A 14,295-nucleotide genomic window follows, 5' to 3' on the forward strand; every position below is an offset into this window, starting at 1 on the left:
ATGACAAACTCCATTTAGGAAAAAAAAATAGAATGAAACAAAAAGAAAGAAAACAACTGTTGAAGGAATAGGGAACAAATAAATAATCAGTGTTTTACGTTCACTGTCTTCTACTGGACTGGAGTCGAGAGGATTTGGATGTGCTGGATCTTCTGGTCTTTCCAACAGAGCACAACTGCTCCTGACAACTGAGGAAAGACAAGAAAAATAAAGGTCAAACGCACCATCAGAGAAAGTCCTTGTTCTCTTCTGACATGATTTAATTAATAATAGGACCAGTCAGTTTTAAGAAAAGTGGTTTCAAATGAATCCTTGAGATGAAAGAACCAACATCTTTGACTGAAGACCATTGATTTTGATTAGATTATCTCTATGCTCACAGCCAAAAATGACCCAGGAAGCCTCATGACATTTTATGATCTGCATAGTGGTTTGCCTAAAGGCGATTTTATGCATAGTTTTATCAATGAAGCATTTATTTAGAACAGCTGAATGCAGTGCTAAGTGTTCTAACATTAATTTTATCAGCTAACATTCATCATCAGCACCCATGGGTATACTTATGTGTAAACTAAATAAATAAAATTAAGCATTTAGCAATACACATTAATAGTAGATATATGCTCATGTTTGTTTTTATAAGTTATACACAACTCCTTGTTTTGCATAGGACCATGGGATCCTACTTAGTCTGTTAAGTTTGCCCTCTTAAGACAACAGAGCTGTTTTGGATGAGCGCTGGATTGTGACTGACTGAGGTGGACCACATTTCAAGTGATGTCATTTATTATAACAGCACTTACCAAAAATAATAAAACATCAGTGTTTCTTTTGCAGACAGTAGCACATTCCAGGAAACAAAAATTCTGGGAGAAAAAACTGGGATCATTATGGACAAGTCAAGCCTCATAAAATTAACTGCTAATGAATATCCAGTAAATGACACAAAAAAGGGTCTAGATCCATCAGATGAATACATATTCACACTATCAGAAATGAATAAAATACATTTAAATGAAATAAGTAGTCTGCTTAAGAAAAATCCCCCAAATCCCCAAAAACGTTAACAATTCTACAATTGGCTAGGCCTACTTTACTTGACATGCAATAGTGGTGCTGTCACGGTTCATGAATTCGTTGTCCCTCTCTCGGCTTGTTTAGTGTACAGGTGTGTGACTGTGGGCGTGGTCCCTGATCAACAACTCTCGATGGTGGAGTACACCCACAATTTGTTGCCAGTGTCATCCACGGGCCTTTCTCCATTAGAATGTAGCTTAGGTTACCAGCCACCAGTTTTGTCCCAGGATGGAATCCGAAGTCGTGGTCCCCTCCGCTCACGCCTTCATCCAGAGGTCCCGTCACAGCTGGAGAAGAGCCCGTGAAACTCTGCTCCAGGTGGGGACTTGCACGATTGCCTCTGGTCAAAGCCGTCCATATACGTCGTTGGTCAAAAAGTGTGGCTTTCTACTAAGAACATTCCGCTCCAATCCGTATCTAATAAATTGGCTCCTAAATCTATTGGCCCGTTCACTGTCACCAAAATCATTAGTCCGGTGGCAGTCCGCCTCAAACTTCCTCCTGTGTACAGGAGAATTCATCCCACTTTCCATGTATCTAAAATAAAACCTGTTTCATTCACTTATTAACCCACTGGTCCCGGTTCCTCCCCCGCCGTGTCTTGTAGATGTGGAACCCACTTATTCGGTTAACCGTATTCTAGATTCGAGAAGGCAGGGACGCGGATTCCAATACTTGGTGGACTGGGAGGGTTACGGTCCAGAGGAGAGAAGTTGGGTTCCTGCTAGGGACATTCTGGATCACTCCTTGATCGATGATTACAATCGACAGGTAAGTCCGTCGGGGAACGCCAGGAGGAGTTCCTAGGGGAAGGGGTACTGTCACGGTTCATGAATTCGCTGTCTCTCTCTCGGCTTGTTTAGTATGCAGGTTTGTGTCTGTGGGCGTGGTCCCTGATCACTACTGATTAACAGCAACACCTGGGTCCCATTATGTGTCTATTTAAGTGCAGTTACCGGTGTCTCATGTTGTCCGATCGTTGTGGTTCTTCCATGTGTTCCGTTCTGTTCCCCTGGCTGTCTTGGATCGTGAATTCCCCCGTTGTTCTTCATCGAGTCTTCTTGTTCCCTGCACAAGAATCATGAGCACCTTCACTGGGAGATACAGCACTGGATCACCGAGGTCCCTGCATCACACACCACCTGAGCTTGTGATCGTTGCCACTCTCCCCCTGTGGTTCAGCGTCTTTGTTGTCTGTTTGTCTGACCATATTTATATCTTGTCATTAAACCGCCTTGCATTTGCATCCTCATGATAGGTGCATGTTGTTACACAATATACAATTTTCCACAATAGAACCTTATAATGGGCATTTCACCTATATTTGAACAATTCATTAAACAATAACTACAATTTTTTTTGAATATGGATGAATAGATTTTGTCACTTTCATTAGGACAAACTGAAATGAGACAGACTCCAAGTCAGTTTTAAGTCAGACTAAAGGCCGTGACACATGAAGTCAACAGATGGCTGCATCCCCTCACCTCTCTTGCAGGCCAGAACATGCTTATTGGCCATTGGCTGCATCCGCTGCAGTGTATTCAAGTGCAACTTTTTAGCCCACACACATGCAAGACAAGGCAACAAAAATTTTTGCCACCGTAATTTTTTTGTTGTTTGTTAGATTTGTCAAATAGGTAGGTCTGTTAGTAAAATCTGCTGACTTTAGCAATCTTTGTTGCAGTGTATGCTAGTGGTGACCACTGAAACATGAGGGAAAGCACTTTTCAAGTTTTTTCTCCAAAGTTTGCTTGTCTGTAACTCAAGAAGTATTAAAGATACAAATGATACAAATTAAAGATATAAATGTCCTTTTAGATATTGGGTCTTAATTAACAAACCTTCCTTTTGACATCTTCATTTTTAAGGCTTTATAAAGTTCCGTTCCAGAGATATTGCAAACGCAATATGGCTCCAGGAGTAAATAATTACATTGTACACATTTTCAGTGGTCAGAAACCAAATGAGGGTCAATTGCATTCAGCTGATAGTGGAAGGTCTGAAGAACAAATAATGTTACAACTTTAAATGTATCGTGTTTTCCTCTATCAAAACATCTGCATAGAACCTGTCTGAGTGCCATAAATATTATTTTTACAAAGTTTGCATATTTGTAACTCAACAAGTAGTATTAAAGATATCTGAATATGATTTTAAATTCTAGTTCTTATTTGTTGAGGTGACACAAAATTACCCTGAATTACGAATATTAAAGTATGAATATCTCCACTTCTGTGATAAACCATAAACAGTAAACCATGATGGTTTTTTCAGTGAAGGTCAAAACTAAGAAATCCAAAGCCATTACATGGAAATCCCCATACTAATGAATCTCTGATGTGTATTTCTATACACATTTCTAATGGCCCAAGATTTGATAGTTGTCTCAAGAGTTGTAACCTCAATTTAACCTGCTTTCATCTAGGTGGTCTGTTCTTCAGCAGGAGCAACTTATTTGCACTTATTTCTCTCTGCCAAGAGAGCACTCTGTGCTTGATTTGCATATGTGACAGTCCTCTGATTCATATCCGAGCGGTGAAGCATGGCATCTGGCCTACCTGTTCCCCCCAGTTTAGGGCAAAAGAGGAACATCTGACAGCTGGACTTCGTTAAGCGCACACTCTCCGAAGAGAACTGTCACTCCTCACCAACATGATACACAGCACAGCATTCCCAGCTGACTTATCTGCTGAGAGGGTGTGCAAGTCTGTCCAAGTCTTATCCTACTCTTTCTTTCTCAGAGAGAATAATGTTGACTCTTAATACTCTGTATTTCAGTTAAGAGGCACACATGCAATCCTCACCACGAAAGGCTTATGTTGTGAAGGAACTGAGATATTCGATGTGGGTTTAAAGGGGTCATGCATTTGCAGATCCTGATATCATGTTTCTAGGGGTTAGCTTATCAAGTTATTATGTTTTGAACTAATAAAGTGGGGGGTTACCTCTTTGAGAAATGCAAGTACAGTAAATGGCCACTTCTGTGATTAGCGAAATTCATTGCACCGTATCCACGCACAGCATGTGTGAATTGCTTTGATGCTAGAGATGGTAAATGCCGTACAGCCATATATGTTTGAGACAGACACAAGAAAATGACCCAACGAACCACAGTGATTCCAACATACTGTTTCAGCGAGGTAACTGCTCTCCCTCGTTCAAATCTATTATCTGTATATAGTTCTAAAACTACTATTGTCACTTGTTGTCGGGCTGCTATATTTTTGATATTTAGAAAAAAAAGCAGGCAAATTGAGAATAAAGAAGAAAAGATTCAGATGTAAAATGAGGGAAACAAATTAAAACTTTCTCCTTCAATTGCTCAGGCATGTCATTACAAATAAACATATTTAAAATCAGTTTATCAGTTTATTTGAAGGGGTATGCAGAGTTTTGGGAAGTGGTCACCCTCCAGGGACAGAACAATGTTGGACCTTCTTGAAATAAAAATTCTAAAATAAACAAATAAATAAATAAATAACACCTATATTAAAACAATATATTAAAACTGAAGAGTCTGCAGAATGCTTTAAATTTGCTGTTACTGTCTGCCTCAATGTTCATAAGCAACTTATTGCAACACTAAACCAGGCTGTCAGCACATATTGTCACCATAAATGTAGCTTAATTGTAGCACTTAGTGAAGATCACAGAACATTGTTTTGGGTTTGTCTGGGACTTTGAGGCAGTGTTGAGAGTGTAGAATGATGTGTTACATGTTTAGATGAGAGGAAGAGAGACAAATTCAACTAATAATGGAAAGATTTCACTGATCGATTTTTTTATTTAAAACTTAAAATCCTCAGCATGGCTGCATTTATTTGAACATAAATACTGCAAAAACAGTAATATTGTGAAATATACAATTTAAAATGTTCTATTTTAATATATTTAAAAATCTAATTTATACCAGCAATGTAAAAGCTGAATTTTCAGTATCATTACTCCAATCATCAGCGTCACATGATCATTCAGAAATTATTTTTAATATGCTGATTTACAGCTCAAGAAATATTTCTTACTTATTATTACTGATGCTAAAATCCCAAATGAACTCTCCATCCACCTCTGCAAACAATACGAAACATTCATAGCCCTGACTTTTAGTCACAGATTTTGTTTTGTTCTACATCCCTAAAGGAAATTAGCTGATAAAGATGTGTATTATGTTCAAACTAAGCCATACAATGAACAGCATTTGACTTTTAACAATATATATATATATATATATATATATATATATATATATATGGACAGCTGTTATAAAGAATGGACAGTGAGAGTATGCAAGCCAACTTATCTGAGCCCCCATTCATGAATCAGGCTTTTGGCATTTAGAAAAACATTACTCACATAATTAAATTTTTCTTGTAATTGGTTGCAGCTAGTGTCAAATTATCAGAAGTAAGGGGTTTTAAGATATATTTCATAGTGAAAAAAAAAACATCCTATCCATGCTCAAACCCCCAGCATTCACTTCCTGTCTGTACAGCTCTATGATAGAAAGCAGGATGTTTTCTTTTTTGTATTGGCCTACTCTGCATCCATTCCATAGAGTACCTTTGAAATTAATTTAATTCTGCACAGGTCAGTGACTTTATAGATTTATTAGTAAAAAATGAAAATATGATAGCAAGGCACAAAAGATCATAGGCTTCGCAATGACGGATCTGCACAGCAGGAGCAGTGATTGAGTTAGTATGAATGCTGTAGCTCACCAAATGTTAAAAGCTTAGTTCTACTAGGAATTCTTTTAAAAAGAAAGTCATTTTCTGTCTGTGAACCTGAAGACATAGTATGAAACAACATGAGTTATGTACTGAATCTGACATTGATGATGACTAACTGAATGTATAGCATTAATTTTTTTTTGTTGTAATAATTCAGTTCAAGCCTACACTGTCTATCATGGGATTCAGCTCTGCTTGGAATAAAATCAATTAGAAGATTAACAAAATATCGGGACTATACACACGTGGCAGCAGTTGTATCCCTTTGTTTTGGAGAGAGTCTGTTTTTATTTAGTCTTTTGTCTTATTGCCCGATCACTGCAGAAGAAACTCTCTACCATATATGAGGGAAGATTCATCACAATTTTATGTCTCAAGCTCTCAAGCCTTTATTCTGACTATTTGTTTTTGCAAGAAGCATACAGATAGTAAGTTACTAACATAATGTTTTGATCACTGGACTGACAATTGTCAACACTGAGATTTTAAGCATGACTTTTGCAAGGCATTCGCATTAAACCAATCAAAAGTGACAGTAAAGACATTTATAATGTTACAACAAATTTCGATTTCAAATAAATGCTGTTCTTTTGAACTTTTTATTCATCAAAGAAGCCTGAAATGACTGGAGTAATGCTTGTTGAAAATTCACCCTTTCCATCACAGGAAAAAAATTATATTTTAAATATATTAAAATAGAAAACTGATATTTTAAATTGCTATAATATTTTACAATATTGCAGTTTTTACTTTATTTTTGTTCAAATAAATGTGGCCTTGGTAAGCATAAGTGACGTTTGAATGCTAGTGTATATCATAACAGTGTATATTTGTGCATCATATCAGACCTATATCTGGCATAAAATACTTAATATTGTTTATTTTGTAATTATTTATTATCAGTTCATTCATAAATAAAATATTCTATAGGTTCCTGCATATGGACCATATTTTATTTGCCATGTTCTATAAAATGTTATATGCTGTGACATTTGTCAATTACAACCTCCAACCTGGTCCAATTATTCAATAAAACTGCAGTTCTTTTCACAACTCTTTAAAACATTATTTTTAATTACTTTTGGGATCCTTATCAGATTTAATGCCATTGAGAGAATATCACTTGACACAGAATGTTCCTTATAATCATTCAATCATTAACTAGATCGTATCTGAGCTGCTGATAACAATCTACACTGCAGGATGTCAAAAACATGAAGTGGTTCATGAGCTAATCGTTTAAGGTTACCATGTCTGGGATCCAAAGGGATGTACTGTTTTTTCTGATGTGAAGGATGTATTCAACACATCTTCACTCACCAGGAGTGATGCAACAACAATATTTTAGATCAATTGCTGCTCTTAAGGAGCCACAGGCCTCTAAAACCACCTAAACACTGATTCACTGAATGTCACAAACTAAATGTCAACAACATGACAAGTCAAAAAAGTCTTGTGAAAGCAACAGAGGGAAGAGCTGTCTATAAACACAAGCCCATCTGGTCTGCCGCTCCACAGGAATCAAAGTGTTTCATTATTATGTAGTAGGTGTGACAGAAATTAAGAGGGAACAAAATAATTACAGACTAATTGTGTGTGGCTGGCCCTCATGACACTGTTTAGTTGCATTTTGTTTGAATATTATAATTACTTGTATAAGTAACTGGACTTTTCACAGCACACTTTGGCGACCCATTCATTTTTTTGAGGCAGAAATCCCATGTTGTTGTACAGTGAGAACTATGTTTATACTATTATTAAAAGCAAAGATAACAAAAATGTGGATAGAAGGTTGTTGTCAACAAACCTCCTTTTAACCCCACTCAAAGGGGTCATCGGATGCCCATTTTCCACAAGTTGATATGATTCTTTAGGGTCTTAATGAAAAGTCTATAACATACTTTGGTTAAAATTCCTCAATGGTAGTGTAAAAAAACACCCTTTTTAGCCTGTCAATATCAGCTCTGTTTTCAGCACGCCGTTCTAGTCCATGTTGCTTTAAATGCTAATGAGCTCTACTGACCCCGCCCCTCTTTTCTGTGGGGTGACAAGCACACTGTAAACTTCAGCCGAGAAACTTGCTAACTAGCACATATTAGGAAATGTTGACCGAATTTGCTAAGCGCAACCATTCAAACCTGTATCCCTAAATATGGCAAGAAAGAGATTATCAAACAAAGGTCTGTTTGTTTGTTTATAGAAAACATATAATATGCAAAAGTCACAAACTAGCAAGAAACCAAGCAGACTTAATTTAAATTTGCATCCGCATTCAAAATGTCCTTTTCTCTATTAACTTTTATAGTTATTTAAATGTGTATATATTGAAAATATATATAATTATTATTATGACTTTTGTTTTTTTATTTAATACGTTTTGTTGATTTCCTACAAATAAGTTCAGTATTATACAATTAATAACACATTTTTAAAAATTGCAGACTAAAAATTTACAATAAATATGTATATATTCTATTATTGTAAAATAAATAGAAAATAAAACATTAAACACCATATTCCAAGAGTTTCAGACCCCTATTTGTATTATATATACTCTATATATGTGTGTATGTAGGCGAAGTACAAATGCTCTGCTTGCGAGTGACGTTGCAGTGATGCACATTACGACACACTTATTGTGCCTCTGTAATGTTTCATGCTAAAAGCAAACACTTTGATCTGTGTTTAGAGATTCAATCCTGTAATTACTGGACGATTATGCAGCTACCTTGGCAATGGAAGTCCATTTCACCAGACACACAGTCATGCTGAGCACCACTTATAAGTGAAAGCACCCACTTGACTTTCACAACTAAAAACTTCTTTAAGTTAAAGTCAACATATTGTCATTTCAGCAATTCATGAGGTGGGAAGAATGAAATGCAGTTTCCCCGAAAATCATGGTGCAGATATTTAACACAACAATGCTGGAGCATTTCACAAATGATATTACTCTCGCAATGATGCCACCTTAGGCTATGTTGTCACTGTTACTATGGTATCGTGTGTCAGTAGTGTCTCATATCTCAAATAGCAAACAGCAAAAAGTAATGATGAAATTGCTCATTCAAAACGTGAAAAACGGATGTGATAAGCATGATAAGGCTGAGCTGTTTTCTCCATCATCGTAAATTCAGGGAGAGCTCACTCTTAGGAAACTAAAACATAAATACATATAACATGTCAGCTGAGCCTCCAAAACAGTGATAAGATTAAATGGAAAATAAATGGAGACTTTTGTCATTGGCTACCGTCAACTGTTACCCAAATTCTTCAAATTATCATCTTCTGTGTTCAACAGAAAAAAGAAACTCATACAGGTTTGGAACAACTTGAATTTTCATTTTTGGGAGAACTCTCCCTTTCATCGCACACATTTTGCATGTATCTTTTTTTCGGTTGCACTTTATTTTACAGTACGTGTACTTACATGTACTTATAGTGTACTTACAGTGTATTTATCTAAGAAAGTTCTGGTAATACAAGGTAACTACACGGGGTAGGGTTAGGGATAGGGGTAGGTTCAGGGTTAGTATCTAGTTATTACATATTTATTGTAATTACTATAATAAGTACATAGTATGTACATGAGGAACAGGACTGTAAAATAAAGTGCTACCTTTTTTTCTTTGCCTTTTAGTGATCTCATCAGTGTCTAATTCAATGCTCAGATTTGTCAAGTCTGCAGATGAAAGCCAGAGATTCAATATTGACTCAAACATTTCTCATCTCATCACTCTATGTCAACAATTGCCTGTTGTGTTCATTTTAATTTTCTTATAATGGGTTTTGTGAGAAACACAAGACAAAACTGATACTGAAAAAAGTATGTAAATAACATTTAAATGTATTTTTTTCATTTAACCAAATCCAAAGTCACTTACAAATTAGAAACATAACAGCAATTCATCACAGAGCCAAAAATAGTCAAAGCAGAAAATGGCAGGGTTTTTTAGAGACTAGATTGTGAAATAGGTTAGTGCAGAGAGCTTCTTTTTTTCTTCTTTTTTTGGGGGTAAGTGCCTTGGTTAAAGGTTGTAGAGAGGTTAAGTGCTTGCACGAGACCTTGCACAAGATGCGTTTACATCAAGTCAGAAAATAATCCTTCAGTTAAGGGACAATGTTTGCCCCCTGGAATTGATTTCCTGGGACATTTTTACCTTTGTGAGGGCATTTTTTTTATTATTTAATGTATCTGTTCTTTTTTGTTTCATTCTTAAATAAAACCAGTTACTCTCATCAACTAGAATACTATAGACTGTTTCCAATCAAATTTTATGAACAGCCATTTTTTACACTGCACAGTTGGAACAGAAGCTGCATATGACTTCGCATCTTTATTTATTCAGGGGTCATTTACACAGACGTAGGGCAGTTGAACAAAAATAATAATAATAATAATAAAAGCAAGCTCAAGATAAGTGTTTATTAAAAAGTTAAACTACTTTTAACATGAGTGCTACGATTTTAGAATGTTGTGTCATGCCAAGTTATGTCAAGGACAATGAGACGTGAGCGCAATGGTCGAACACATCCATCTAGATAACAAAACAATACAATGGAAAAGCAGTGCAGTGGAATGCAAATGGCCCTTTACACAGAAAGTTGCTGCTCTAAGGTGGTATAAATGTATTGGATAATTTGATTGAGTATATCAATAAAATAACAGGAATGGTAGGCCTCTTGATATTGTAATAATGAATACTTTGTTTTGAGTTTGGGAAAACGGCGTGTTATATTCTGGCTACACAGACAAGTTAAAAACCACATATGAAGTAGTTATAGCTTTTTATGTATTAGAAAACCAATAGTTTTAGTAGCCCGAAAAACATATTATATACAGAAAGAAAGCAAAGAATCCCATGAAGCGGTCCCTTCAGAGTGAGTTAAGCACTCTCACAAAAACACCTTTTATAATCACTAAAGCTGTCTACACTACAAAATGAATCACTTACATCATATCAGGAACATTTTGTTTATGATGAGAGAATTTGCGAGGGTACATATTTCACTCAGCAAGAGCGCACTGAAACAGAACTCCTTTTTGCTGTGATAATATAAACTTCTCTAATTGGCCATTGTATTCATAAGCCTAACAGAGAGATGTGTGATTGGTTATAATAATCAATGCCGCAAAAACATGTAAAAAGAAATCTGATGCAACATGAGCAGATCTAAACTTAATGCCACAATCAACACAATTTTCACATTTCACTTATGAGTACATGTGAATTAAATACAGATAATGATGTGCACAGGTAAAATTATGATAAATACTGCAATATTTCATTACAAAAAAATAATTAAAATAAAAATTTCAATCAGCTGCATCCACTTACCTAAGAAGCCACCTCTCTCAACATTCATGTCCCATTTAGTTCAAATGACCTCCTAAAATAGTCAGCTACAGTTTGCCCTTATAAAACACTTTTATACCATACTGTACTGTATACCTTAATTAAAGTGCTGGTAAGAATACAAATGTAGTAAAACTCAGGTGCGACCTTGCCATTTAGGTCAATAAATAATCAGAAATGTGGGGGGTGGAGTCTAATAATCTTGAGTCTCTGCTTGAGATGGCCTAATGCATATTTCATGTTGCTTGATCTGGCAAGCTGTAATGTGATTGGCTAGCTTTGTGCTAGCTTTGGCTTCTACCAGTCTGTCTCCCTTTATTTATGCCTATTAAACAATCAACACTTATTACTTTCCGTTTAATTCAATGCAATTCAAGGTTTAAAGGAAATTGTGATTATACAGTCAGTTTCCACACATTTGCATTCATTTTTGGAATGCTTTATCTACAGCTGATCACAGACCGACCTTGCAGCACCATTATAAGAGTTTTTTTTTCACTATTACATTATTTCAGCTGAACTCTTTCACATAAATCCACTGCGAAATGGGTAAAACATCTGCTAAAATCCCTGCTTTTTCATGTTTCATGTCTTTAGGGTGGCTCTTGCTATCAAAATATTCATCTATCTTCTAATTTAGTGTGGTTAGAAAATCTGCCAAATGTAAAATAAATGACAATGCATCTGAACAAGACGGAATCTGGATCATAACTCTTACTTCTTCTCTACAGCACTGACATTCACAATCCCTAGATGGTTAAATATCCTCAAAGATGAATGTAAGATGACAGAGACTCATAATACACAATATCAGAGTGCTGCTTTCTGTCTTTAATGTTCATAAAAAAGCAGAGCATTTTAGTTATATCATGTACTGTAGTTGATAGTACTATTGGTAATTCCTGAGTGAGTGAGTCAGTTATTTTATTTGGCTTGGAAAAAAACACAAATGAATGAAAACTGGAAAGATAATAAAGAAACCACTAGAGAAAAAGAAAGGGAATGTAAAAGGCTAAAGGCAGTATTCACCTACATACTTGAATGTGCCTTGAGCTACTTGAGTTTGCGTGTTTCAGGTTTTTCTCAGCCTGACATCTGCGCATTCAGTTTTGCTAAAAGCTCAGCTCAACAAAGTACAGCAGATACACAACTGATTGTCGTGTGTGCCAAAGTATTAATAAACAAACAAATAAATCCATAAATAAATATGTTAGACACATAATGTATGTATTGAATACTAAATCGCCAGATTGCTGGACACTGCTGAGAAATGACATACTTTCCGATTTCAACATGAATAGAAACTGTGGACCACTCTTACCAAGTTTGTTTGCTATTACATAAAAAACGTCCTTATAAAAGCAAAACACTCATTACATAAATCATATATACTCTGACAACAAACATGAGTTGATAATCTGTGATGCTGATGAGGTAATTTTGCCTAAGAAGGACAGATGAGGCACTAATGAGAAGGATTACATTAAATATCACATCTCATAGACAAAAGCCAATAGACACATTAGCATATTCAAAGCCCTCTTAAATTAGAAACATTTTTGTGAATTCTGTCCTTCAAAATATTGGATGTATAAGTGGACAAAAAAAAACAAAAACACACTGGCATATGTTCAGACACAAGTGAATTAATTGAAAAGTTGAAATGGGATTTCTATTTTTCATAAAGGCAAGGTCAGGAACGATGCAACATGATTTGAGTATTAAATTTATCAATCACAATATGTGTTGACCAAAATTAATTGTTTCATAAAGTTTCAGAGCTTATTTTGCTAAAAAAAAAAAAAGCCTATAAAGGCTGTTTAATGACAGTTTAACACAGCTCATCAAAGTAAAACATAACCAAAATCAATCATAAGACTTAGTGTATTAAATCAACTATCTTTTTTTATTCTTTTTTTCATGAGCATTCAGAAATTGACTTACACCAATAAACTCACCCTGAAAAGATTTTGTGGGATAAACTAGCCCCGACTCTCTTATATTTTTTTCAACATAGATCTGCACATGAAATACATTCTGCACATCTGTTCTGACTTCAGACTGAATGTTTAAATGGTCTCCTTAGTCCCATGCAGAGCATTAATTAAAAACAATAAACAATAATAACAGATATTTTGGAAAGCCAGTAGCTATTTATCCTCGACATAAAGCTCCTTTTAAAGTAAAGTGCGCTGATATGAAACTTGCACTGCAGAGCGCTTGTCTTTAACTCAAGAAAGGTTGCCAAGAACGTTAACATTAATTCTTGGTTGCCAAGAATTAATCTCCCCAAGCTTGCTCATGTCTATTAGTTCTTCCCTATATACTCTAACACTTCGCGAGTAATTTTTTTAAGTATGAAACCACACATTTGGCCAGCATATTCTGAGATGTCCGAATAAATTAATTTAATGTCAAAGTGCTGCTGAAATCCGCGCTGTTCAGCATCCTTAAAAATCATTTTGTAGAACTGAGAAATCTGTTTACACGTGTTAAGGTCTGAATACATTTCTATCCGCGTTTCATAACAACCTGTTTATCATCGCCAGAAATCAGCAGGTCAGAGTTAGTTTGCAAACACTTACTTACCTGTGAAGATGAAAAAAGCAAATTGAAAAAAAGTTTGACGAGCAACATAATCCATTGCTCCTTGGAGAAGGTGGCTCCTTGGAGAAGTACTGTTAGCCTAATATCTGTCCACTTTTATTACTGGAGCGGGAAAAGTTTTTTTTTTTAAGCTAACAATAACAACAAATAAAGCGTCTTTCCGTAACTATCAAATTCCGTTTTACAGCTCCAGCTCCTCGCGCTTCAGAGCCGCTGTGATTCATTATGATGCTGATGCTGCAGCGCCTCTCTCTCTCTCTCTCTCTCTCTCTCTCTCTCTCTCTCTCTCTCTCTCTCTTTCTCTCTTTCTCCCTACTGTTCCTGAAGAACTGACGCTTGGTCTTAATGCCGGTTTGTCACGGTAGGTCAGTCTTATGCACTCTTCATGGTCAAAGGTAATCTCAAAGGTAAACTCGGTAATGTTTTACAAATGACGCGTTTGTTTTACAAGTCAGGCTTTCCATATAAATAAATGAACTGGGCTTTAGGAAAAATATCACTAAAATGATGTACATTCACAT

The 14,295-nt window shown here is 35.8% G+C and overlaps 1 protein-coding gene across 2 annotated transcripts in view; it reads right to left on the reverse strand.

Moving 5' to 3' along the window:
• The window catches only part of LOC132111630 (tyrosine-protein kinase receptor), a 45,996-nt gene extending 32,028 nt beyond the window's left edge, over positions 1-13,968 (reverse strand). For both annotated transcript variants that reach the window (XM_059519122.1, XM_059519121.1), the window contains exons 1-2: positions 13,757-13,968; positions 99-188 (exon numbers count right to left, since the gene is read on the reverse strand). In XM_059519122.1, the coding sequence (XP_059375105.1) occupies positions 99-188; positions 13,757-13,811 (145 nt within the window). In that variant the 5' untranslated portion in view covers positions 13,812-13,968. The remainder of the gene's footprint in view (positions 1-98; positions 189-13,756) is intronic.
• Positions 13,969-14,295: the final 327 nt, after the last annotated feature.

The sequence above is a fragment of the Carassius carassius genome, chromosome 31 (genome assembly GCF_963082965.1).
Source record: "Carassius carassius chromosome 31, fCarCar2.1, whole genome shotgun sequence".
Lineage (NCBI taxonomy): Eukaryota > Metazoa > Chordata > Actinopteri > Cypriniformes > Cyprinidae > Carassius > Carassius carassius.